A 27,134-nucleotide genomic window follows, 5' to 3' on the forward strand; every position below is an offset into this window, starting at 1 on the left:
TTCTTCGCGAAAGATGGATAAAAAAGCGCACAGGAAACAAAAACCTTAAAAAAATTATAAACGACCACGCCATATCACAGAGATGCCGATTCGCACGGGACTCACAGGACCTCGGTGTTCGTCGAAATATGGTAGGTCATTTGCAGGGGAATTTTTACTTTACAAATTACAGACATGACCGATTCGCACGGGATTAAGATCACAGACAAACTCCGCAATTATTACAAATTACTAGAGGTCACCAGGTAATACTTATCCCATGCGAATAGGGCTTATGAGATATACTTAAAATTATACTAGGCCATTTCATGTTCTTTAAGTCCCCCTGTGGTGAAAATCAAGCTTTTAATGTTGTTTATATGTCTATGTGGTGTTTTTAATATTTTAAAATTATATTACAATAGTATATGCTTTAAAGGTCAAACGAATTTGCAAGCTCTAATAAAGGATCTGGGGGATTTTGAGCTGAAATGTCACCGACACATTCTGGGGACACCATAGATTTATATTACATCTTTTAAAAAGGGGCATAATATGTCACCTTTAAGACAAACCATGTGTAAATTCATGAGTCAACACCATTGGTGAGTAGCCTGACCAGTCAGACCCACATTAATATGTTGGGTCTGGGAACACACCATTGGCAGGACTCAAACTGAGGGGCGGGATAAACACGGTTGTCTTTCAAATTCCCTCTACACGTAATAGGATAGCGCTACAACCAACCAGAGCGTTCTCCCACCAGCGGAGCTAGTGGATAGATGAACTTTTGCAGTATCCGGTCGGCAAAACTCCGAACACATCTTCCTTTTTTAAAGGGTAACTCTCGCCAAATTGCAACCTAGGCTATTTTTGTTAATCTACCCGAGTCAAACATTCGTGTAAAAGCATAATTAGAATGGAAACGCCACTTTTAAGATTGATCGTATTTTCGTTTTTGGTCAAATTGCCTTGTGAATGTGAGTGCAAGGGGCACTACAGTGATAGCATCAAAATCGCTATTTTTAAAACACTAAGAAGGCTCGACACAACATGACACTGTGCTTGAAGTATCACCAGGGGCTCTACACATGAACTCCAGCATTGACAACACTGTTTGTGTACACAGGGTTTACTAAAAAGAAAGATTTTGTACGACTCATTTTATCAGTTAGTGTTTCCGTGGGTGGAATTTTGTCAGTCAAAAGTAGTCGATCTCCGAATGCAACGTAACAGGAGGAGAGTAAAGATGGAAAGCTCAGTTCATTACGTTGCATTCAGCAATCAGGCAAGCTAAGATCATTCTGCCTGATAACTCTCGTGTGTTGTTTTCAGAGTTTGAGCTATTAAACCCAGGAAAGAGGTACAGGGTTCCTCTGTGCAAATACAACAGGTATAAGCACTCATTTGTCCCTCTCTCAGTTAAGCTCATAAATGAGCAGCGATGAACGTGTGACTATGAATTCTTTAATGTACTGTATATCTGTGATTGAATGTATGTATGGATATGATAGACATGATATTACTTTTGCACAAGTAGCCTATAGAAAATGGTAATTTGCAATTTGCACAGCTCTTTGAGTAGCCTAAATGTATTTTTTGTCTTTTTAACTGTCTTAACCCTGTGCTTGTGTTGTGTCTCTGTGGTAACTCTTGCAGCAATTTCTCTATGTCCAAAATAAATGTATCCTTGGGGAGACAAATAAAGATACTTTGACTTTGAGATCATTCGGGTAGATTAACAAAAATAGCCTAGGTTGCAATTTGGCGAGAGTTACCCTTTAAGAATGACTTCAGTGCCGTTCTTTGTTCTTTTCTCAAAGTAAAGCTTAACTCCAACTCTTCCAGAGTCGCGGCCAAAGCCGATTCGAGAGACCGCTGTTCGGCAGCAGCTCTTCTTTGTTTTCAAGTAGCAGAGAATTCACGTCACAACTCTGCCGTCATCATGTTAAGCCCACCCACCGACTCTATACACGATGTGATTGGCCTGACTAGAGTTTGGTTTTTCCAGCTCGCAAGCCAACGGAGAGTTGCTGGACGACACTGGCTGCAAAATGCATTTGCTGCCGCTAGGGTGCGTCTAGTTTTCTAGGCTAATTGCTGAGTATTTCCTCCTTAAAACTGCAGTGAACCAAAAATGTTTAAATATGTCATTTTGTTCATCAAAGATGAGTTTTAAGGGACACAATTATTGACTACAGGGGGACTTGGCATAAGTATACCGACAAGTCTAAGTATATACACAAGGCCAATTCATGTACTTAATCTTTTGATCAATGTATGCTTAAATAAAAGTATCATCAAGTTTTCTTAGTATTGTATTATAGTTGTGTTTAGTATTTTGACAGGGTGGCATATTAAACACTTTTTCACATCGTGTGTTTGCTTCATTTTGAACAGGGATGCAAAATTTGAGTTGTTGTTATGGTGTTATATTTTGCCGTATAATACTAGATTTTTTTGACAATTTTAATTTATAAACAAAAAAGACACGTCACTAATCCTGAGTAGTGTACGTAGTAGAAGTTGACTTCAAATCTACTTTATTTCCAGGAAACATTACAAAGTAATCCAATTTAGTCCCAAGAAGTCTTGAAATAATATATAATACTAGTACACTGATATTAGCTACATAAAGGAAATTTGGAAGATAGACACCAGAACTCAAGTTGCCTTATTAAAATGAACTTGAGGTGTACTTGTACTGTTGTAATAGCAGAGACTGGTAAAGACTTTCCTCCTGTAAAGCCAACTAATGAGATTAGAGCTCGTGATTTAAGATCCGCTCACAGAGAGTCAGTGAATGAGCGGTAGACGTGTTGTCTGAGGCTGAAACTAGAGCTGGGTGTGTGGGAAATATCTCACAGGTTGTGTGTGTGTGTGTGTGTGTGTGTGTGTGTGTGTGTGTGTGTGTGTGTGTGTGTGTGTGTGTGTGTGTGTGTGTGTGTGTGTGTGTGTGTGTGAAAGAGAGAGAAATAATCCTGGCTTAAGACTGTATCTCTGAGACAAGTCTAAACTAAGCCCTCGCCAGACTGAGCAACTCGAGTCAAGTATATCAGTCCAAAATCCACACACATCATAAGAGTCTGTGCCAAACACCAGTCAGTCATCCAGACTCTGGATGTGAGTGTGTGTGCGCGCGTGTGTATGTGAGTGAGTGTGAGTGAGTGTATGTGTGAGTGCATGCGAGTGTATGAACGTGTACGTGCGGATGTGAGTGTAAGTGTATTTGTGAGTAAGAGTGTGAGTGCATGCAAGTTTGTGTGTGTGTGTGTGTGAATGTGTGTGTGTGTGTGTGTGTGAGTGAGAGTGTGAGTGAGTGTGTGTGTGTGAGTGAGAGTGTGAGTGAGTGTGTGTGTGTGTGAGTGAGAGTGTGAGTGTGTGTGAGAGTGTGAGTGTGTGTGAGAGTGAGAGTGTGAGTGCGTGTGAGAGTGAGTGAGTGAGTGTGTGTGAGAGTGAGAGTGTGTGTGTGTGTGTGTGAGGGAGAGTGTGTGTGTGTGAGGGAGAGTGTGAGTGTGTGTGAGAGTGTGAGTGTGCATGCAGGGCTTGCCAAATACTTTTTCCACCCCAAACAGGTTCACTAGTAAAATCTACTGTATCCTGAATAATTTGTGTTAAATGATGTTAGTCTTGGTACAGTGGGACTCTTATTTTGAAGTGCCTGTGCATTATTACTGTGTACTGCGGCTCATTCAACATGCACTCTTACAACAGTAGATCATGTGATGTATTTACTGACTGACACCGCAAGCCTGTTGAAGACGCGACAGCGCCGAGTTTGACTTTGAAAGATGCAGTGCTCATATTTATTTAATGAAATCACAGCCTTTTCACAGCCAGACATATTAGGCTTATTCCTGTTTTTCCATCCTCAAATTAAAGACCTCTTGAAATGCTAAAGACATTTGTTATACTGTACCATAAAGGTCTATTATATCATGTTTCAGACAGGTATCGATATATTTGTGCTATAGAAACAACAGAGAGAAGCAAACCCCATCTCTCTCTCTCTGTCTCTGTCTCTCTCTCTCTCTCTCTCTCTCTCTCTCTCTCTCTCTCTCTCTCTCTCTCTCTCTCTCTCTCTCTCTCCCTCTGTAAAGTCATTACTGCTGTGCTGTTTAGCCACTGTTTCAAATAAATACCTAGAGTTGTGTTTGTTTTCTTCTAAGAGTGTTGAAAATAAGCAGATCTAGCAGCTTTTAAGGCCTTTCTGTATGCAATCTCACTCTCTCTCCATGAAATGCAAAAAACTTCTAGTTTTGTTTTCTTCCAGCAACGCTCCATTTTTCTGTCTGCTCTCTTAAGGGCCCGAGTGTGCTCGTTGGACTATTTTCTTTAATCTTCTTTAAGCGCAATGGAGCAACTGTGTCTAAAGTGCCTGAAAAGAGAGAGTTAAAAGTTTCTGTCACAATATCGAGTTCTTCTAAGCTATCTGAGATGCTGAGATGATGAAACTGATCAGGAAGATTATTAATAAAGCAATCTTTAGTGGCAGAAGTGATAGGTCTCACATATTTGAAACACGGAGTCGGCTTTGCAGCCTTGGCTAAATGTAATTTACACAAGGCTAGATAATGATCTGAGATGTCATCGCTCTGCTGCAGAATTTCAACGGCATCAACATCTATTCCATGTGATAATATTAGATCTAGAGTATGATCACGACGATGAGTAGGTCCTGACACGTGTTGTCTAACTCCAATTGAGTTCAGAATATTTTTCGTTATCTACATGTATATTAAAAATCACCAACAATTAGTTCTTTATCTGCAGTCAATATTAATTCTGATAGAAAGTCCGCAAATTCTTTGATAAATTCTGTATGGTGCCCTGGTGGCCTGTATACAGTAGCTAGCACAAATCTCAAACGTGATTTATCATTTACACTAGATAGTGTTACATTAAGTACTAACACTTCAATATAATTATTTTTGACACTAGACTTCTCAGTAATACTGAAGATATTACTATAAATTACAGCAACACCACCCCCTTTGCGTTTCAGACGAGGCTCATGTTTATAACAGTAATCTTGGGTGGTGGACTCATTTAAAGTAATGTAATCGTTTGGTTTTAGCCAGGTTTCTGTCAAACACAGCACATCTAGGTTATAATCTGTAATCATATCATTAACAATATGTGCTTTAGAAGTAAAGGATCGAATATTCAGCAACCCGAGCTTTAGCATTTGCTCATCTGTATTATATCTGTTTTTTATTATTTGTTGAACATCAATCAAAATTTTACCCTTGTATGGGTTTAAACGTTTTTTGTATTTCCTAGTTCGTGGAACAGACACAGTCTCTATATGATGATAGCTAGGTGAAAGAGGCTCTATGTGATGGGATTTATCTGAGCTTGGTGACGCGAGACAGCAGACAGTCAGTTTAGCCAGTCGGTCTGCTTCCTGACCTGAGCCCCAGATTGTCATGTTTGAGCTCTCACACTCACACAAACACTCACACTCTCACTCACTCACTCACTCACTCACTCACTCACTCACTCACTCACTCACTCACTCACTCACTCACTCACTCACTCACTCACTCACTCACTCACTCACTCACTCACTCACTCACTCACTCACTCACTCACACACACTCTCTCAACATTCAAATGAGTATGACTAGTGTATGACTGATTTGACTAAAGGAAAATCCTGTGGTCTGGGATATGGATCCATCATTGCTCTCGTAATAATTATTTTTAAATTATTTTTACTTTTACTCACATTTCTACTAAAAATCTGTAAAATGTTGAGTATAAAAAGTCTGATTATTTTAGCTCATAAAAAGTCTTAGATAAACCTATGGTCAACCATATAACCATATGGACAAGTCATAGTTCATCCCAAAAACCCCAAAATAGCCATTATAATTTGCATGAAAAATTAAGCTTACTATAGCGCATTTTGTGCATTACAACATTTTATTGTGACAATTAAACACCCCCCCCCCCATCCTTATAGGCACTTAATTCTTAGAAAGACGATGCCATGATGTAAAGCAGATACAATTTTAATGGATCTAAAATACACGTTTCATTTTCTTTATGCAAAATATCGTTCTTATCCCACACACACACACACACACACGCACACGCACAGTCATTTCCATAGAGAAGCACTGTGGTCGGATGAACTGCTACACCAAACCACAGGCAAAAACACAACACTGACCTGCGATCAATGACACGCTATAGATCTAAACACACTGTATAGTACAAACACTCACACTCTCACTCTCACAAACACACATACACTCTCATAAACACACACACACACACTCACACAGACACTCACACGTACTCACACACACACGCACACACGCACACACACACAAGAACACACACACACACGCACGCACACACACACACACACACACACACACACACAAGAACACACACACACACACACACACACACACACACACACACACACAAACATACTCACTCACACACACACACGCACAAGCACACACACACGCACACTCTCACACACAGCATACTCATACATGCACACTCACACACAGTACACTTACGAGCACACATACACACACACACTCACACTCACAGAGACAGTTACACACACACACACACACACACACAGACACTCGCTCTCTCACACACACACACACACACACACAGTACACTCACTCGCACACACACGCACACACAATGTACACTCACACACGCATACTCACTTGTGTGTGCGTGTCTGTGTGTGTGTGTGTGTGTGTGTGTGTGTGTGTGTGTGTGCGCGTGTGTGTGTGTGTGTGTGTGTGTGTGTGTGTGTGTGTGTGTGTGTGTGTGTGTGTGTGTGTGTGTGTGTGTGTGTGTGTGTGTGTGTGTGTGTGTGTGTGTGTGTGTGTGTGTGTGTGTGTGTCTGCAGAATGTGTAGCTGAGGCTGGTCATCAAGAACAGCTGTAGTGTGTGTGTGTTTCCCTGAAGGGTGTGTAGCTGAGGCGGGTAATCATCAAGAGCAGCTGTAATGTGTGAGTGTGTGTGTGTGAGGAAGGAAGTGTGTGTTGGAGGTCAGTCACTGAACAATGCATCTGTAACGCTGGCAGAGAGAGATCAGTGGGAACCAGGATGACCAGTCCCTCGTCTCCATCTCTGCCCGACTCTCTCCCACAATCACCACCAGCATCACACACACACACACACACACACACACACCAGAGCCGTAACACATCGCTCTTCAGATGTTATAAACACACACAACAGACAGAGTTCATCAATGTCCAACGGTTGGACAACAGTTCATGCTGCGGCTACGATTATCCAGATGTAAAAACGGTGTTTCAGATTCAAAATGGAAGTTTCTCGTCCACACTAAAACATCAGAAATCATTTAAATCATTTCATAAGATATTACTCAATCGTGTTTTCCATGTCTGCCCCATGTTTTGCCGCACGAGGACAGCAACTGCAGCACATTTTCTGTCATCTTTGCAAGAATGTAATATGAAGATTGTAACATTTATCCTCAGCGACACTGAAAGTGAACAGCCCATAACAGACTCTGCGCTTGCATTTCTTCAGGAGCCCCTTCTGATCAATGACTGAAATCAACCTTCCATTACAGGGCGATATGAGTACTGTGAATTCAGACATACTTCTTTTGTCATATACTGTTTTTTGCCTACTATATAGCCTAGTAAGGACGTGTGCAGTGACTAATTTCATAAACGTTTAAATGTCAATTTTGCATCCAACTAGTCGACTAGTCTAAACCTCAACCACCCCACACACTACTTAGTCTATAAACAGTCAAATCCGATACTGAATGCTGCCTAAAATAGGTCACAGACATGCAATGTGCTTGCCCTGCATTATGATCATTGTATATTAAACTTAAGCGTTCACTTAAGCAACGTTAGCCATTATAGACATATTTATTCAAATCACCTGAGTCAACAGGCTGCTCAGGACCAGTAAGATCAACCCTAATAGCCTATTATAAACAGATTTCCTCAGTCAGCATGTCAAGGTATTGTTTGCTACAATGAAGGGCGGCAAAATTGCAAGAAAAGCTTGACATGTACTGACAACTACATTATTTAAGCGTGTTCTCTTCGTTAGGATGTTGATATAGCAACTGCTCAAGTGTCTCCTTTAATCTGATATAAAATGTCATTCTGTATTGTCCCTCATAACCGGTAGTGTAGCAGGCCTATAAGCAAACTTAATTAGTTTGACATGACATAGAAGAAAACTGAAAAGGTCATTTGAGGTAAATCTGAGGTAAAATGAAATGATTTTGTTTTCCACCCCAGATTTACAGTTTTCAAAATAATATAGCTATTCATTTTAAATTGAAACATTTACATGATAGTAATTTAAACATAGCCTTTGTAAAAATGTAAAGCAAAACATTAAATATGCAAAAAAAACTAAATGTAAACGACTGGTATTTCCAAGTGGTCTTGCAGCAGCAGCATCAGTTAATCGACGAGTCGAACAGTCTCGCAGATTCCTACTCTATAGTCGGGAAGTATGCGATTCCGGATGCAGCCACTGTGTTTATGAACTGGTCACTGAATCATTGACTCACCCAATTCGTTCAAAAAGTCGATTCATTCATCAAAGAATCACGGCTGTGTGTTTGCTCAGAGATGCGGCGCGGCTCAGCTGTGACTTTGATTGGAATTATTTTCAATGATGAAACAGAGACAGTGTTGTGCTTAAAATGCAAGTCACTTAATGTTAACTTCTTGTTTATTAAACTGTTGTATAAAATCAACATCACATTTTATATAGGCCTATTTTTGGGGAATATTTGGAGGGGAAACAGCATTCTTGCTCATGTGATTTTGCTTATCATATTAATATTAAAAATACTAAAAACAAGAACTCATACAGGGGATTTTTTTTGCAGCCATGTCTCGAATTTAGGTGCCATTTATTTAAATTTTGGAGGCATTTTTTGCACCAAGCCCATGATAATTTCCGACCCCGTTTCTGACAATCAGATATCTGAATCTCTTAATAACATCATCTCTACATTTTTTTTGTTATAATGAGAGGATTTGCGAGAATGGACAAGAACTCTGGCGTTTTGAGTGGTGAGTGTATCAACTTAAAAACCTGCATTGCGTCTGTGATTGCTCAACGCTGCGAAACACGTCGTAAATAGAAATAGACTTTGACGCTCTCCAGAGCGCAAACACAATATATTTTGCCAAATCTGTTTCACTAATATGCTATTATTAGTTTTATTATAATAGGCTATTATCAGCACGACTGCAGAACCGGGCCTGATCGGGTCGCACTGTAGAGCCCTGAGATATTCATGGATATCTGTAAAAGATGTGTCACATGACTAAACGTGTCATCGTTTTCAAATACATCTGCTTTCACAGTGCATGCAAAAATGGCGTTTGGAGAGCGACTTCAAAAAGCACAGTTTTCGCAGCAAAAGTGTAAACAAAAGGCCAAAACGTAGAGAAAAGATGCTTTTTCAAATGTATCCGTAATACAGTAGATGTAGTCTCAGTTACTGAACGCTGTAATGCAAGCACTGCCATTATAGTAGCCAGACATGTACCCAGCTGACTTCATCATTAAGCACACATCTGTGTGTTGGTGATGTCAACAGGCAGGTGTTTGTGTTTTGGAGGAGTGATGCATGTATAATTATAATTGGTTTGAAGACGAAGCAAAACATAGATGATTTCAGCACACTAAAAAAATGCCTGATTAAAATACATGCCTTTGTTATTATGACATCATATACTTGATGTGCCAACACAGAACTCATGATAGACTGAGTTCATTTTAAGGGCAATATTTTTATCAGGTCTGGTTATTAAATGAGGCTTGCTGGTGAATGTTGGGGGTAAACATAACCCTTCAAGCAACCGTGTGCTTATCTTTTCCAAAGCCACTAAGCCACTTGCCTAATGCCTCCCCGAACAAAGTCCATGATTAGTCAAAAGCATAAATAAAAATCCAGCCAGATGACTATCACACACAGAAGATCTGATCACAGTGCACAGCAGAAATGAACCCTGAAATACAGCAGGTTTTATTAGTCGTAGTAGTGTTGGTTAAAATCAGCATCACTACTCCTACAGTGTAAACATAGCTATTTCAGTCCGCCTATCGTTCATATCGTAGCACGGAGACAGCACTTATTAAAGTCACTCACTAATGATTTGTTGATGGCTACGAATACTGGACTTCTTCTTGATTTAAGTGCAGCTTTTGACACCATTTCACATAGTATTTTATCAGAGAGGTTGATTTCCATTGGAATCACTGGTATTCCTCTCGATTGGTTTCTAAAGATCATATCGCGTCGGACTCAGTTCATCTAAATTTAAAAAATGTAATCACGGACATCTCAGATTACAAGTGGCATGCCTCAGGGCTCAGTTCTGGGCCCTCTTCTGTTTATTATCTGTTGCCTTTAGAACAAATTTTCCACAAAGTCAGTATAAACTTTCATTAGCCACGTTTCTATTACCCTTCAAATTGCGCAAATAATTTCGCAAAAACCTCCCATATATCGCAAAAACATGTTTACGCTCGCATGAGGTGGTTTTTCAGGCAATTCAAAAAAGGAATATTTCACAAAACTGCAATGGAAATGTTTTTTTCTCATTTAGGCTACAGGTCAGCTGACGTACGTAACAGTCGATCATTCTTTAAGGAAGGTGCGGTGTGTTTGGACAGAAGACGAGTATTACGGGAATACTGGATTCTACACAACAAAGAAATGCCACAATTTATCAAGACCTTGAAGCAGAAATGAGGGAGAAACACCTCATATGTGTCGCTCACATAAGGGGATTTTTCCTTGCCACTAAAGATAAAGACATATGTAATAGTTATAGTCTTTCAATTTTCAAATCACATCTTAAAACTCTTTTCTTTTTTTTTTTTTAAGATTATCTTATTCTGATTGATGTTTTGAGTATTTTTTTATTCTTATTTTTATTCATTGTTCATGTATCTCATTATTTGTAAGGTGTCCCATAAATAAAATGAATTATAATTTTTATAGAGTGCAATAGTTAGGTTCAGGAAGTAAAAATCCCAGTCATTTTCTCCATAGGGGATATGATTTTTAATGATTACTTAAAGATAGACCTACACCAGCGATTTCTAAACGTGTTTTTGAGACTGTCTTTGGTTCACTGCAGTTTTAAGGAGAAAATACTCAGCAATGGTGTTGAATTATGAATGTTTCTCTTAAAACATATTAAAAACACCACAAAGACATAAACAACAAAAATTTTACCACGGGGGACTTTAAAAACTTGACTTGATCCTTGAACTTTGAACATCCAAAAGCAACCTAGCAACACCCTGGCAACCACCCACAACAAGTTTTGCACAGGCACACTGCACTTCAGAAAATGCAAAAACATTGTTTCAAGTATACGATATGAAACACAAAACTCATATCTACTTGAAGACATCAGAGAGGAGGATTTCACAATCAATCCATCTCACTGTGCAGAGTGGAGTGGGTTGGACTGAATCAAACCGAACACCCGATTCTAGATAAAGCGCAAAATAAATACAGCCATACATACAGTTTACACGCCTAAACACACATCTGTGGGTCTAACACACAATACAGTCGTGTTCAGAGGCCTGTCAGAGCACAAACCATGCAAATGAGACACAATCTAGCCTTTGTTCTGTGACACGGTCTCATTTCATTTGTATGTACATGTATAATGCAGGAATGTAAGCGTGTGTGAACACACACATTCCTGCTTCATTCTGACAGTTCTGATCTTCAGATGGTCTCTCCTAGCTTGTGTAAGATTAGCATGTATACTGCCTTATATTTATATGAAGGTTCAAAGCTGCCAATATATTTGCCTTATATTTATATGAAACAGAAAGCAATATATGGAACGATAAACATTTCTATGCTACATTGTTGTCACATGACCAGAGGCAGAGTCCAGTCACCATCATGGAAGCAAAAGCTTTATTTTGCACTTTCCGAATTGCACATTCAAGTATAGGGACGGACGATATTAGAAATGTAACAACCAGTAGAAATTTGGGATTATTGTCTTGTTTATTGCACTTAAACGCTCAAATACACAAAGTCATGTCAAAATGCCTGTTGTGCCAAGGACCCACATAAACACAATTGTTGCACACTTGTATCTTTGCTCTATTGTATTTATTTGTCCTTTTGCTTTTTATTTGTTTTCTTTTTTTCTTACTTTATTACTGTCTGTTCATTTGTGTTCATGAGCTTGATAACTGAGTTTGGCTAGCATGTTGAAATTGGAGAATTGTGCAATTTCACTGTTATCTATCCTTCTGTCATTGTAACAACCTTATTTTAAAGCAAAAATAACTATATCAAGATGTGGGATTCAATATTTCCAACATGCAATCTTAAAAGCTTCCAAAAGCGGGTTTTCACAGCGATGCAAAAAAAAAAATTGTGTGTGAAGAACATTTTAACAATCTGAAATAGCTTTTCGACTATAAAGAACCTAACCGTTCCACAGATGTTAACGGTTCTTCATTAAAAACATTGATGGCAATACAGAACCTTTATTTTTATGAGTTTGGCCATTTGTAACTATTTTGCACTTTGGCAAATTGGTGGCTAATCCGAATTAAGTTTGAATGATCTAATTTGTACATTTTTGTACGATCTGCTCTGACAGCTGACATGGACATTATCTATGTTTCCGTAGAAATCACATCTCATACGAAACAACTTGTGTTTTCTCATGAGGCTGATCTTTTACTCATTGTGCTCTGTTGTATACTGAGCAATTTTTGGCAAATGCTATCCCGGTATACCATGCGTCCAGTATGCATACTGCATAATCAGTAGGTGTGCTAGTATGCTATTCTACACACAGACTTGTGAACTATCCAAACTTAAATGGTTGTAATTCAAGAATGCTTTGGAATATATAGACCTAAGTTTGGTCTTGTTTTAAAGAAGAAAGCACTTAAAAAAATTTAAGTATGAAAAAGTTATGGACGTTTAAATTAGCTGTAAATCAAATGTACTGTACTAAATATTTATTATTTTAGATAAAATATGTATTTTACAAAATTATTTTACTCTAAAATCAAAGCCATATGTCTAACCAAGTTGTGATGCAAATTTGAATTTGATATCACAGAAATTGAAGTTCCTATGAGATTTTGTTTAGGCGCTGTACCAAAAATAGCCATTGGAATTTAGTTTTTGATGCATTCTCCTGTAACAAATTAATACATTTCTGTCCAAATACCACTTCAATCACAAGATATGGAACCTTGAGACTCAGACCTTTCCGACAATATGCGTTTTGTAAAGATTAGAAAAGGTTTTGATTATAAAGTAGTTAAAATTAATTTTGTAATATGAAACCTGACACCGCCCACTAGGGGAGGAGCCTGGTAAAATAATGTAGAGTCCGGTTTACATCCAATTTCAAAACGGTTTTCACAGGATGAATTTTGAGTTTGTGAGCTTTCGAATTATACCTCATTTAATTCGTAAATATCGTCTTTGAAAAGAGATCAAACTTAAGTCTGTGCTTTAAAGCAAACAAGATTTATGACAGTTTAAGTTGGAAATTAAATGTTCAGGTCTATGCTCCTCAGAGAGTGAATAAACGGATTATAAATACAGCGTAAATATGATTTAGTATAAAAAAAATCCCCTAAAAATACTAAATATTAAATAAAGAACATTATCAAACTATAGTATATGAATTTTATTGACAAAAAAAGTATAAAATTCGGTCATTTTTGACCGACACACAAAGAGCTCCAGAGGGTTAAACAACAAAAGTTGAGTTTCAATGACTCATTCACACAAGTCCGGACTCAAGTCACTTCCTGCCGAAGGGGTTTGTTGGGTTCAGAGGGAACACCTGAAGTGTGCAAGAACACTCATAAGTAAGTAAGTAGTCATTTAGCTGAGGCCTTTATCCAGAGCGACTTACAGCGTAGGGTCAGTCATCTTCCCTGAGGTTAAGATTCTTACTCAGTTCAGGGCTCAACACTTTAATTACCGATCCAGATCTTTAGCCACTGCATCACACAGACTGTGTAGCACGCCGGCTCACACTGTCCTGCAGAAACACACTCTCTCTCACACATCCTCTCCGTGATACACAAATACTAAATCACACCGAGGAGCGACCGTGTGTTTCTGACTCTCTTTCCCTGTCAACGGCTTGGATGAAGTCCATTTCTGTATCCAAACAATGTTCAAGGAAAGTTGGAACCATCCTTCAGGATAATATTACACACACACACAACAAAGCATTTATTAGTTATTCCTACTCAGTCCATGAACTCTCCCTCAATTAGTAATAAGTAAAAATGTAAAATTGGCCCTCATAAACAACCACCTGCATCCATGCCTGATTTTATTCTGAGACTTGTTCATCTAAAGAGTTAAATCTGTAAACTCTAATTTAAATGTATTTTTTTTATGTCTATATATATATATATATATATATATATATATATATATATATATATATATATATATATATATATATATATATATATATATATAAACACAACCAGTCATAAGTTTTGGATCGGTAAGATTTTTAATGTTTATAAAAGAAATCTTTCTGCTCACCAAGGCTGCAATTATTTTATTAAAAATACATTATTGTTCAATATTATTATAATTTAAAACAGCTGTTTTCTATGTGAATATATTGTTAAAGTGTAATTTATTCCTGTGATCAAAGCTGAATTTTCAGCATCATTACTCCAGTCTTCAGTGTCACATGATCCTTCAGAAATCACTCTAATATGATGATTTAACGATCAAGAAACATTTATGATTATTTATTTATTTATTTTTATATTTATATTTATTTATTTTTTTTTTTGGGGGGGGGGGCAATACTTGTATTCATCAAGAATGAATTCAATTGAATTTAATGTTACAAAAGATTATATTTCAAATAAATGCTCAATGAATCCTGAAAAAAGAAATTACAACTGTTTTCAACATTAATAATAATAATTAATGTTTTTTTTAAGCATCAAATCATCACAAATCATGATTTCTGAAGGATCATGTGACACTGAAGACTGGAGTAATGATGCTGAAAATTCAGCTTTGATCGCAGGAATAAATTATATTTTAAAATATATTAAAATAGAAAACAACTGTTTTAAATTGTAATAATATTTCACAATATTACTAGGTTTGTGTATTTTTAATCAAATAATTGCAGCCTTGGTGAGCAGAAGAGACTTATTTTAAAAACATTACAAATGTTTTTACTTTGACTGTAAGTGTAGGCAGGCCTGTATATTAACTTATTAATAACTTCTGTCATGCATTTGATTGATTCTTCTCATGAGTTTTTCTTCCAGTGCAGTGCAGCACTGTGCACGTGACATGACATCAAATCAAACAGATACAATATAACACTCAAACTGTGTGTGTTACCCAAAGTTTCACTTGTGACAGGCTCAGCCCTTTACAGTCATCTGGCGTCTGATTCGAACCCACAACCTTTTAATGGCAGCACTTTCAGTGTGTAACCACCACGCCACAGTACAAACGGCACAAAAAGTCCACTTTGAGTGTGTGACCGACAGCTACTCACCACCAGCACCGAGGACCGCACCGCCTCCGACACGCTCTGCCGCAGCTCGGCCGCCGTGCCCGGCTTACTGAGCCCGCGGGTGAACCTGCGAGTCTCCGTGTGAGCCGGCATCGACATTCCGCACTACAAACTCTCATTAACTTCCAGTGGACTGCTAAAAAAATCAATTAAAAACCATTCAAAGTCCGTTTTCTAGAGGCGCGCGAGAGCCCGAGATTTAAAAGCCCTCGCTCTGCTGCCGCAACCGTTAACTCTCATGTTCAGATAACCGCGATATATCCTTTACTCCGTATTCCCGGAGGTTTAAAGTCTCCTGGAAGTTCCTGAGGTGTGAGTGAAGCGCTTTCCCGTGCTGTCATGCTCTCTCGTGTCCGTGTGTTTCTGTTTGTGGGAGGTTTAACACACACTCACACACACCGTCGAGTCTGAGCTCCCTCCTCTCCTCAGACAGCAGCGCATTTACGAGTTTTAATGTGACGTAGTTTTTGCTGCTTAATATTCATGAGCGAAGGAGATCCGTCATCCCGACTAGATATTATTCATGAACCTTTGATTTAATTGTGATATTGACACATTTTGTGGTCTAATTGATGAAACATTTAATCATTTGTTTTGGAGTTGTCCTCATTCAGTTTGTTTTTGGTTAGATTTCTGTTCCTTTACTTAATCTGCGACCTCTTTGTTTTAGCTAAATGTAGTAGCCTGTTCATAATTGTAAATTTGGAGGAAATAAGCCTTTGTTTTTCATTTTAAGATCAGAAACTCAACAATACCTAAACATAATGTTCAAAATAAAAATAAGAAAGCTGCAACATTTGTTTAGATTTTTTAACATTTTCACATTTTTATTTCACTTTTTGTCAAATTTGTTCAAGTTTGTCACTGTTTCTTTATATATTTGTCTTTTTTTTTTACTCAATGTACACCCTTGACTGTAGTTGTAATTATTTAAAACCAATAAAAATAAAATAAAAAAATAAATAAAAAATAGCCTATATCCTAGCGTGAACATTAATATTCATGAGTGTTCGCCATAGTAGGACTCGTTCATCCGCTACCCCGACTGGTCTTTAATTAAACACCTACAGTAGCAGAATACGAGTGATTCGCATCATTTCAGAAGTCAGAGGACATTCCGAGACTGAAGTTTAGTCCTGGTTTGACTTTCACTGGTCAGACGAGCACAGTCTCCAGTCAGCAGTGTGTGTAGTGTGTGTGAATCTCAGCGGGAGGCGAAACCTGTGTGTGAAATCTCATTAGAGGAGAAGAGAACAGGAGGAAATCCTCTCTGACAACAACACCACGAGGCACGAGGGCAACTCTGACTATGTCGTATTTATGCGTGTGCTTATTTGTTGGTTTGTTTCGTCACCATCAAACTTTAGGTCCAAATAAAAAAACAGACAATAGGCCTACATAAAATGAACAAAATAAGCACACAAATACACTCTCTCACACACACACTCTCTCACACTCACACACACCCCCCAAAAAATATATATATTATTTAAATATACATTTAAAAAAATGAAAATAGAAAATGTAAATAATAAATAATAATAACAAAAAAAATGTGTATAATTCTATAATGACATTTCTCCTTTGTGGAGAGAACAGAATGTAAATGAAAATGAACTAAATGGTTTGATAATGATATTTTAAAACAGCCTTCAAGTAATGAGAACAAAAATTTTAAGTTATTTTAATATGGATGTTTTAATTTTATATACATTTAAAGCATTCATTTATTTAATATTACTTTTAAAACATATGATTTGACATAATCGTGATATATATTATTTTGTGTGATTATAGGCTACTGATATTGCACATTTTTTGGAATTTGAAATAATGAATTGTTTCTGAATTAATATTTACTAAATAGGCTTTTGTGTGGTTTCATAGTGTCTTTTAAAACAGCTTCCAAATAATGAGAAAACAATATTAAATTGGGTTAATTTTTGAATAATTATAAATTTATTTATGCCTGTCTACTCTGACAGAGATGTGCTCCTCTCTCACTTCCACTTAAACCAAACAGATCCTGAGTTATTGAAGAATCATCCATATATACCAAAATATCATCCATTATTGTATATGGCATATGCGTGGTGTGTGTGTGTGTGTGTGTGTGTGTATTCAGGCCTATCTGGTCTGTGATTGGTGGAGTGACATCACTGATGATGTGAAATGCAGGCTGAGGAAACACTTGCAGAAAGAACAAGCCAAGCGTTTCTGGAATGAGGTTTTATTGCTTTCATTTCCAATAAACTCTCTCTCTCTCCTCCTCCTCCTCCTCCTCTCTTCGCTTTCATTTGAGCAGTGTTTGGGCCTTATGAAACTATCTGCACATTTTAAAGCTTTACTTCTGTGGACTAAACTAACCTGTAATATACAGCTGTGGCTCATTGTGTCTAAGGTGAATGTTTTTTTAATTTGGTGAAGATTATATTTTTAAAAATGACAGTGTGGGGTGTCAATCTTCTCACAGATTTGAATAATAAAATATCCTCTCTTCATTATCAAATGCTACATGGTGATCGGAATAAATGTCGTAGCGAAAAACAATTGTCATGCGTTATGGCACTTTAACACTATAAATATAAACTCAGCAAAGAAATGTACACTGTAAGGTTCATATATTGTATCCCTTGCCTCTATATCCCAGATGCCTTTTCATCATTGACCATTCGATCCAATATGGAAACAAACAGAGATACCCAGAATGGTTTTGGCACATTGGCTTCAGGAACCCAACATGGTTTCAGCTGATAGAAACAAAGTCTAAAACATAGAAACATAGAAATTTGCACTATAAAAACATGGCACTGAAATGGATCTACCTCCTCTTAGAGGCATCAAGTGACACTTACGGCTTAACAATTAAACATCGCTTACAAAATGAGATCCTGTAAAAGCCCAGTACAAAAAAACGCAGGAAATGCTTGTTCATGGTGTGTGTGTGTGTGTGTGTGTGTGTGTGTGTGTGTGTGTGTGTGTGTGTTTACACTAGAGGACGAAACGCAAAAGCACCTCTGTGTTTATGAGGAAAGCTGTGTGTTTAAAGGGGAATTCCACCTCTCTTCATCTCTGAGCCTTTATTAACACTTTCAGTTTCTCCAGATAATGACTTCAGTATGTCAACATGTGCTATAAATGTGTGTGCTAATAAACCTTACGTCATGGTCAAACACAATATCATGAACGTAGCACCTTGGAATATTTGAGGCTGTTTAATGAAGTCCATAATTCCTCCATGACCCGTTCTCTTTTACTCACGCTTAAAAAGAAAGGTTCTTTACTGGAATTAAAGGTTCTGTTCAGAACATCCATGGAACCTTTTCACTGCGCAAAAGGTTCTTTATAGTGGAAAAAGTTTTTTTTGAAATATTTAAATGTTCTTCACAAAAAGAAAAAAAGGGTTATTTTTAGAACTGATCATTGAAAGGTTCTTTGGGAACCAGACATGGTTCTTTTATGGCATTGCTGCAATATATATATATATATATATATATATATATATATATATATATATATATATATATATATATATATATATATATATATATATATTTTTTTTTTTTTTTTTTTAAGAGTGTATAATAAAAATGTAGCTTAAGAACCTTTTAGACACACAAATAATTTGGCATAATTCCAAATGACAGGAATAAAACTTGCCTGAGGCTGATTTCTGAACTTAAGCGAGTGGTGGCATTCCCCTTTAATGTCATATTATGTCATTTAAAAAACAAAAGTCAGTCACAGAAGTGACGTTGTCATAAAGCACACACACTGAGATATATATATATGTCTGCATGGGTCTGTTGGTGTGTGTTGTGTTCTGTCCAGGTCAGATGGCAGTTTCTGTGGGGTTCAGACGGCAGGATCAGTCCGGTTCTGTCCGGTTCAGTCCGGTTCTGTCCGGTTCAGGTAGCGGGTTCTGCTGGCAGAGACTGTAGCACTTCTGATCACCGTCATCCATCTGCACAGAGATGAAAAGCATTAACATGTCTGACAGCATTAAGGGAGACAAATGCATGACAAAATGGCCGACGCCCAAAATGGCCGAAATGGGAAATTGGGTATTGTTCGACTCGACATGCTTCACAGAAGAGTTTTTGGCCAAACCGTTCAGAAGTTATAAGCAATAAGAGCTTTTTTTTTCATATCTCCTGACCACCGGGTGGCACTGTGCCGAAACTGTGCAGGGCGCCTCAGGTCATGGCTGTCATAACACACACCAAGTTCGGTCAGAATCAAGCGGGAAGGAAGTCGACCGGAAGTTGAAGCCGGCCGTGTGCCACCATCTTGTAGCAGAACTTCACCTGCTGTTAGCATTCCATTGACTCCCATTCATTTTGGCGTCACTTTGACAGCGAATAACTTCACATCTGAGGCGTTTGAAGACTCCATTTGTCCATTATTTATTTCTAAAGAAACACGACAATGTATAAAAGGCTCCATTACCTTGTAGCTTGTGCTATGGCCCCGTAGAAGCAGTTTTTGTAAAAATAGGCTAACGGTTGCGTCATAACCACCCGACTCTCTGTCGCACAGTAGAGAGATTACCGTATGGACGGGAGGAGAAGCTGGCGGGCAATTGGGGAGACGTAGAGGCAAAATGACAAAATAGTTAATCAGAATACCTAGCAAAAGTTGCTCCTGCTCCTAGCTCATGGACAGCTCCTACTCACACTCTCCGTCTCTGCGAGATTCGGAAGGGAATGATTCAGATTTCTCTTGGCACAGCTACTAGAAGACAGATGGGTTGCTCACGTCACATCTACGTCGTCACGCTCTGTTTGAGTCGGTTTGAGTCTGCGCGTCAGGAACGGAAGTCCTAAAAATTCGCTAAAAATGGGCTTCACTTGTCTCAACTGAGTTCCAATGAGATGCTCTGTCCACTTCTTATACTGTCTATGGTCATAACACACACCAAGTTCGGTCAGAATTCACTGAAGCGTTGCGGAGATAAAGCCTCACGCTCATTTTTGGTGTGCTCTTCGTCAAATTCCTTTATTAGCGCTACGGTTCGTAGCGAGGACGAATCCTTGAATTCCAAAACTTTTTGTCGGCATGGTGTGAAGATGATCTGGTTAAATTTTGTTGAAAATTGTCAAAAAAGTTTTTTTTTTTGGAAAATGTTCATCACAGAAAATGACATTTTTTTCCTAGTCTTTACGGGTCTAAAGTTATTAGCATAAATGTGAGTGCAACTTTGGACAGCTGGTGGCGCTACAGGGATTGAGTTAGAGACTCAGATTTGCTCTGGTGACATTTCAGACTCTCCTCTATCCGTGTGCCAAATTTCATACAGTAACCTTCCCACATGCGGTTCTATAGGCTGTATTAATACTAATAATAAGAGCACTAACGATTACAATAGGTGCCTATGCACTTTCTGTGCTCGACCCCTAATAATACATAATTACATGCAATAACCCTAATCCTAACCCTATATAAGTGCATGTTGTTAATTCATATTACTCAGTACTTAAATGCATAGTTACACAAGGAACAAGGAAATATAAATATTAGCAACATGTTTCGGGTTAGTTGCTTGTTATCATGCATAATTTACTGTTATTACTAGAGGAAGTACATCTAATATACTGTATGTAACAAGGACACTGTAAAATAAAGTGTTGCCAAACTAATAGATTTATCAGTAACATATTCATTTACTTCTCTGTAAAATAATGAATTTTGCTGTACCTTTCGAAAAAGTATTCACTCTCAGTTCTGAAGTAATAAATGTGAGATTTGAAGTGCAGTTTGAAGACGTGATCTTTGTGGATGTTTTCTGACTCTCCAGCATCTGTTATTGTGTAACCCAACAACGGCAGACTGGCCAGCGGGAACTCGTCCTGACAGAGAGAAGAGAGAAGTGAGCGTGAGTCCAGGTATTTCACACAGATCCGACACTTTCACAGAGTCACAGGGAGGCCTGTGTGAGCAGTGTAGGCCGAACGCATTACACGTTACTTGAGTTATGTAATCAGATTACTTTTTCAAGTAACTAGTAAAGTAATGCATTACTTTTAAAATGTACAACAAAATATCTATTTTTCTGTTTTCCCATTTATTGACTGACAGCTCTCTTGTCCCAATGTTGAGAGAGATCGTAAGCGCAGAGCCGCTGTGTGTGTGTGTGTGTGTGTGTGTGTGTGTGTGTGTGTGTGAACATGATGGTTATTGTAGTTCTAGACTAAATGTGAGCGTGCATTTACTCATCTCACTTGCACAAAAAAGATTCAATATTTCTCAAAATGAATAAAATCCGTTAAATGCAAAATTAGACTATGCAAAACCTCCAATAATTAAATATGTTAAATAAAACAAATATTTTTATACATTTAATCTCACTTTATTGACCAATGTCAGTAAGACTAAGAGGCTTATTATTTCAATTTTGGCGTGAAAGTGTCCTTACATTTGCCCAAAAATAACACTTTTTTATTATAAAATGCTCAGACCAGGTCAGAAAAAGTAACACAAAAGTAATGTAACACATTACTTTTCTTAAAAAGTAACTAATGCAATTACTGCAATTTTCAAAGTGACTTTCCCCAACACTGTGTGTGAGTGTTGCCGTTTTACCTCGTGTGTTTTGTAGAAGAACAGGGTGAAATTGGTGAAAACCACCCAGAGTTTCTGCCAGCCGTTGCTGTTTTTGAACTTTCTGAGCAGATTTCCTGAGAGCTTGTTCTGTAAGGACACAGTGAAGTTTATGAAGATGATGATTTTCACACTGGTGATCGTGCAGATGTAGGACTGGTACCTCTGTCGCTATGCTGAAGTCCAGCATGGAAACGCTGGTGTTGCGATGCCAACACACGTGAGCCGTAGTGTTGCCGCGATGAAGAGTGTTTGCTGAATTGATGCCGTGTCGAGGCAAAGATGTTCGAGACCCACAAACATCCTCTTCCGACTCCCCTTCAGACGCCCCTGAGGATTCTGGGAAAAACCCACGAATATATCCTGAGACACATAACTTTGGCATTCAATCATGGCATTAATAAAACACGCTAACATATGACAAAATGTTCCGACTTCTACAGTTGATTTACCTGAGTAAACACCTGATCTACTGCACTTCAAAATATCAAACTAAAAAACTGTGCATGCAGATCAAATAATATTAATGAAATAAGAGGTCACTTAAGTGCAATTAAAGAGATACACTTTCATGACTGTTTCTTGACACACAGAAAGTAGACTTTGTAATAAGGTAAAATAATAATTAAAAACTTTTACTTTAAAGTGCATTTCAAATCATTATGTTTTAATAATTTTTTGTCGGGCTTTAAAGAAGTACACTTATTTTGATGTGTTGACTAACATACTAAGAAAGTACTTGATTATAATTTTAACTGTAGTGTGTTTTTCAATATTACATTTAAAGTTCATAAATGTACTAAATCGCAACTTTATCAGTACAAATGTGTGATTACAAATATATTTAAGTACATGACATAGAAGTGTCAATAGAAATGACATTAAAGTATATTTTAGTTGATCATAAATGCTTGTCAGTACATTCAGAAGTAACTTTAACCATATTTCAAAGACAATAGAAGTAATTATGAAATTACATACTCAATAAAGATATATTAATGTCCTACTTAAGTGGGTCAAAAACACTCTAAAGTTCAACTAATTTCATGTAATATAAATTTAAACTATAATACATTTTCACTTGATTGCAGTTAACATGCAAATAAGTGTCTGAAAACATTACATTCAGTTCACACCTAACTGTATTCTTTTAAAGTATATTATTTCAATAATAAATACTCTTTTTAAAAGTATCCTAAAATGTACTTGAAATATATGTAAAATGGAATATATACCATAAAAAAGTATGAGCAACCCATTGCACTTTCATAATGTGACATATTCAAAGTGAAAAAGGATATTCAATGAAAAAGAAATGCAGAACAGGACTTGATTTTACCCACTGAAAATTTGTAATTAGTCATTAAATTAGTCATTCAAATAAATGTATAAAACAAAGGACAGTCAATTCAGAAGCACAGCAAAATATGACATTTTGATGAAAGCAGGAAGATGTATTACTGAAGTAATAGGGTCAGTTTGAATTTGATGGTAATTAAATCTTGTAAGAAACTTGTCCAGAATGTGTGATGGGATTATATGTGACTTACTGACATCCTTGCTGGGAGTCAGGAGGTCAGAGGTCGATCCGTTCGACTCTTCAGCCATGTCGACCGCCATCTTCAAATCCTCCATCCATTTCTCCATTTCTGACTCTGAACTACAAGACACAAGAAACCTCAATGCTTTTTTATTCATCCATCAAACATGGACCGCATCTCGTGAAGAAACTGTACTGGACCGATCAATTAAAAATGTGTAAAACAAAGATGCGATGTGAGATTGTACACAATTACTACACAGTTGACTTGCTTTCTATTACTGTACTGGGGTGCATTTCCCAAAAGCATCGTTATCAGCAGTTCAACGATTCATCATTTCCCAAAACAATAGTTTCAACCGACATCTGCAAACAGCATCGCAAAGTTGTTGTTAGGAACGACAGCTCTCCATCTGAAGCATAGTTTCTTAGCAAAATTAGCAAGCTAACAAGCTTCGTAATCTGCATCTTTCATTCTATGTACAATTTTCACTCGACGTCTTTCAGCATGTCAAGAGAATTAAAGCGCCATTTGGAAGAGTGTATGGGAACCCCGGAGGGACATGAGGGCAGGAGCACCTGTAGATAACCGTAGGGCAGTAGGGCCCCCCGACCCCAAATACAAATATCACTAGGTCATTAGTCAATACATAGACATTTAAATTTGTGCTTATGTATGAATATATTCAAATAACATAACTTTTGACATAATGTTTTTGTAGCTGAAAAGTCCTTAATAACCTCAGTAAAATTCGATTTTTTATTTTGAGTGTCAAAATCAGTGTTGGGTAACGCATTACAAGTAACATGAGCTACATAATCAGATTATATTTTTAAGTAACAATTAAAGTAATGCATTAAAGTAATGCATGCAAATTTCTATAAAAATATCTGAGTTACTTTTTCAAATAAGTAAGGCAAGTTACTTGACTGACGCCTCTCCTGTCCTCATGTTGAGGGAAATCAGGAGAAAAGCGCTGTGTGAACTGTGTGAACATGATGGTTATTGTAGATCCGGACTAAATGAGAGCATTTATTCATCTCACTTGCACAAAAACTGTCACATTCACGTTAGTTTGGACTCATTATGTTTTGTCATCATCGCCTGCCTATGTCACTCATTTGTTATCACGACACTAATCACGTTCAGCAGTGCACTCATCAGTCACCAGCATTAACACCTGTACATATGTTCAGTTCTGTTTCAGTTCAGTGTCCGGTATTGAGTGTGTGTTGCTATCCGTTTGCCTTCCTGTTAGATCTTTAGAGAATAAACCTTTTTTGAATTGAATCCTATACGTCTTCCTCATCTGTCTGCCAGCAACCACCCGTGACAAAAACAAATTCAGAATTCCTCAAAATGAATAAAAACAGTGAAATGCAAACTTAATATGTTAAATTACACAAATATACTTTATGCACTTAATCTCACTGTAATTAATGTCTTTGCTGATGACTTTCGATCCAATTCAACCATACTAACAATCAAAAATGACTTTAGATAAACATCACATTTGTGTTTTTTTATTTATTGCTGAAGTAAGAGTGTTGAACTTTCTTCTCCTGCATCCAATTCTTCTGCGATTCAAAATCGATTAATTTCATTTAATCACATGTTCCCTTATGCAGGTGCGCATTAATGCACTGGCTTCCATGGGCTATTTGATCCATCAAATTAACTGAGAGCAGCTTTAATACTTGAGTGAGAGTGGAGCATGACGACCACAAAAACTGACAGGAGGAAGCCTGTGCTGTGCGTTAAGGAAAACACGCGACTGAATAAAACGAATGGAAATAAGACAACATAATGGAGAACAAGAATAGCGAAGCAGTCGTCAGATGCCATGTTCAGTATTCATATTATTTTGATCTCAAACTGATTCATAGGAAGAAGCTTTCACACCACCACCTGCGTGACGTCATTATCAACAATGTGGTTCAAATAAGAAAGTACGACAAAGTTACTAAGGTTTCAGGACTAGCTAGTTAGTTTCTCCAAAAGAAATGCACCCCTAGCTGTCTGGTTGATGATACACAGATACTGCAAATGATTCTTCAGCATTACCATGCGGCGACCACCAGTGACTGCTGCTGTACCGTCAGTGTGAAGGAGTGCGGGACGCCCCACTCATCCTCACTCTCCCGGATCTGAACACAGCAAACACACACACACACACACACACACACACACACACACACACACAGTCAGTTTCTCATGGCTGGATCATCATGCCAATCAATAACATCAGCACAAAGAAAGACCGATGAGTTTCTTACTGTCATGCCGCGTAGAGGGAGTTGTCTGTGCACTGTAAACTGATTGGTTGAAGTTATTCCTCGAGTGCTGTACATCAGGACATCACTGAACTGGCTCCACATAGAAAGAGAAGGAAGAGTTAATCAGAAATATTTTCATATGTAAAGAGTTTAGTGTTAGGTGGTGTTCGTTTTGTCAGCTTGCACTGGTGCGAACCCTCTTTTGGTGTTAAAAAACTACTGTCAGGATTTACTAAAGACACACAGTGACAAATTTGCGCTTAAAAGGTGTGGACAGGGTTATTTTTGTGGCTCACCTTATTACATATACATTGTTTCCCTAAAGAGTTTCCCTTTCAGATGCAAAATTTATGGGAGGAGATTATTTAATCAAGGTGTGATTAAGGTGATTTACTAAGGGTTTCGCTAGTTAATTTACTGGTATCTGTGCCATTGTTTACCGCCCCCAAAAAAGCATGTCTTAAACCAGACGCTAATTTGCTCTGTGTTCTTTAATTTGGGTTAGTTATATGGTTATCGTAATTATCTTAACATAAGAACAATACACTCTTAAAAATAGGGTTCTAAACGTGGGCCTGGACTATTTTGTTATGTTTTGTTTATGTGTGTGCGGCAGTCGTCCATGAGGGGCTGCCGCTTTTACTTTCGTTTTGTGTTTATTTTGTGATGAAAGTCTTTAAATGTTCTCCGGTTCCCGCCTCCTTCTTCTCATAACAACATTTTATTTTTAAGAGTGAATGGGAAGTCGCTACCAACATATAAACATAGATGCGTATTGTATGCATATTGTGAAATCTCACCAGGAAGAACATGCGCTGTTGAAGGCCTTTCCCAGAGAGTTTGCTGAGGCAGCCCAGTCTGACGAGCTGGCGTCCCGCTGTGGCCAGATGCTCAGCACCAATCACATCCTTCTGAAGTTCCAGGAGTTTCTGATAGTTCTCAATCTCCTCCAGACCAGGATGAAGCACAGCCTCCAATTCACACACATCGTCCAATGCAGCTAGAACACACCCAATCACATGCAGTATGTGCACACAAATAAACACACCAACATTCAGAAGTCTGGGTTCAGTATAATTATTTATTTTGGAAGAATTTAATTTTTAATTTAATTTTTTTATTTTTTCAGTCCGTAAGGATTCATTAAATTG

General features: G+C 37.8%; 2 protein-coding genes across 3 annotated transcripts in view; both read right to left on the bottom strand.

The window, feature by feature from the left end:
• LOC308691961 (dedicator of cytokinesis protein 9) overlaps positions 1–15,993 on the bottom strand; it is a 146,641-nt gene extending 130,648 nt beyond the window's left edge. The window contains exon 1 of the mRNA XM_081367573.1: positions 15,549–15,993. Coding sequence (XP_081223699.1) covers positions 15,549–15,665 — 117 coding nt within the window. The 5' untranslated portion in view covers positions 15,666–15,993. The remainder of the gene's footprint in view (positions 1–15,548) is intronic.
• A 3,146-nt stretch (positions 15,994–19,139) lies between these two features.
• Positions 19,140–27,134, bottom strand: part of LOC308692709 (FERM, ARHGEF and pleckstrin domain-containing protein 1) — a 46,184-nt gene continuing 38,189 nt past the window's right edge. For both annotated transcript variants that reach the window (XM_081368997.1, XM_081368998.1), the window contains exons 19-26: positions 26,784–26,983; positions 25,984–26,073; positions 25,772–25,854; positions 23,717–23,826; positions 22,330–22,505; positions 22,149–22,256; positions 21,264–21,415; positions 19,140–19,530 (exon numbers count right to left, since the gene is read on the bottom strand). In XM_081368997.1, coding sequence (XP_081225123.1) covers positions 19,455–19,530; positions 21,264–21,415; positions 22,149–22,256; positions 22,330–22,505; positions 23,717–23,826; positions 25,772–25,854; positions 25,984–26,073; positions 26,784–26,983 — 995 coding nt within the window. In that variant the 3' untranslated portion in view covers positions 19,140–19,454. The remainder of the gene's footprint in view (positions 19,531–21,263; positions 21,416–22,148; positions 22,257–22,329; positions 22,506–23,716; positions 23,827–25,771; positions 25,855–25,983; positions 26,074–26,783; positions 26,984–27,134) is intronic.

Source organism: Scardinius erythrophthalmus (assembly GCF_964197995.2).
Source record: "Scardinius erythrophthalmus genome assembly, chromosome: 6".
Classification (NCBI taxonomy): domain Eukaryota; kingdom Metazoa; phylum Chordata; class Actinopteri; order Cypriniformes; family Leuciscidae; genus Scardinius; species Scardinius erythrophthalmus.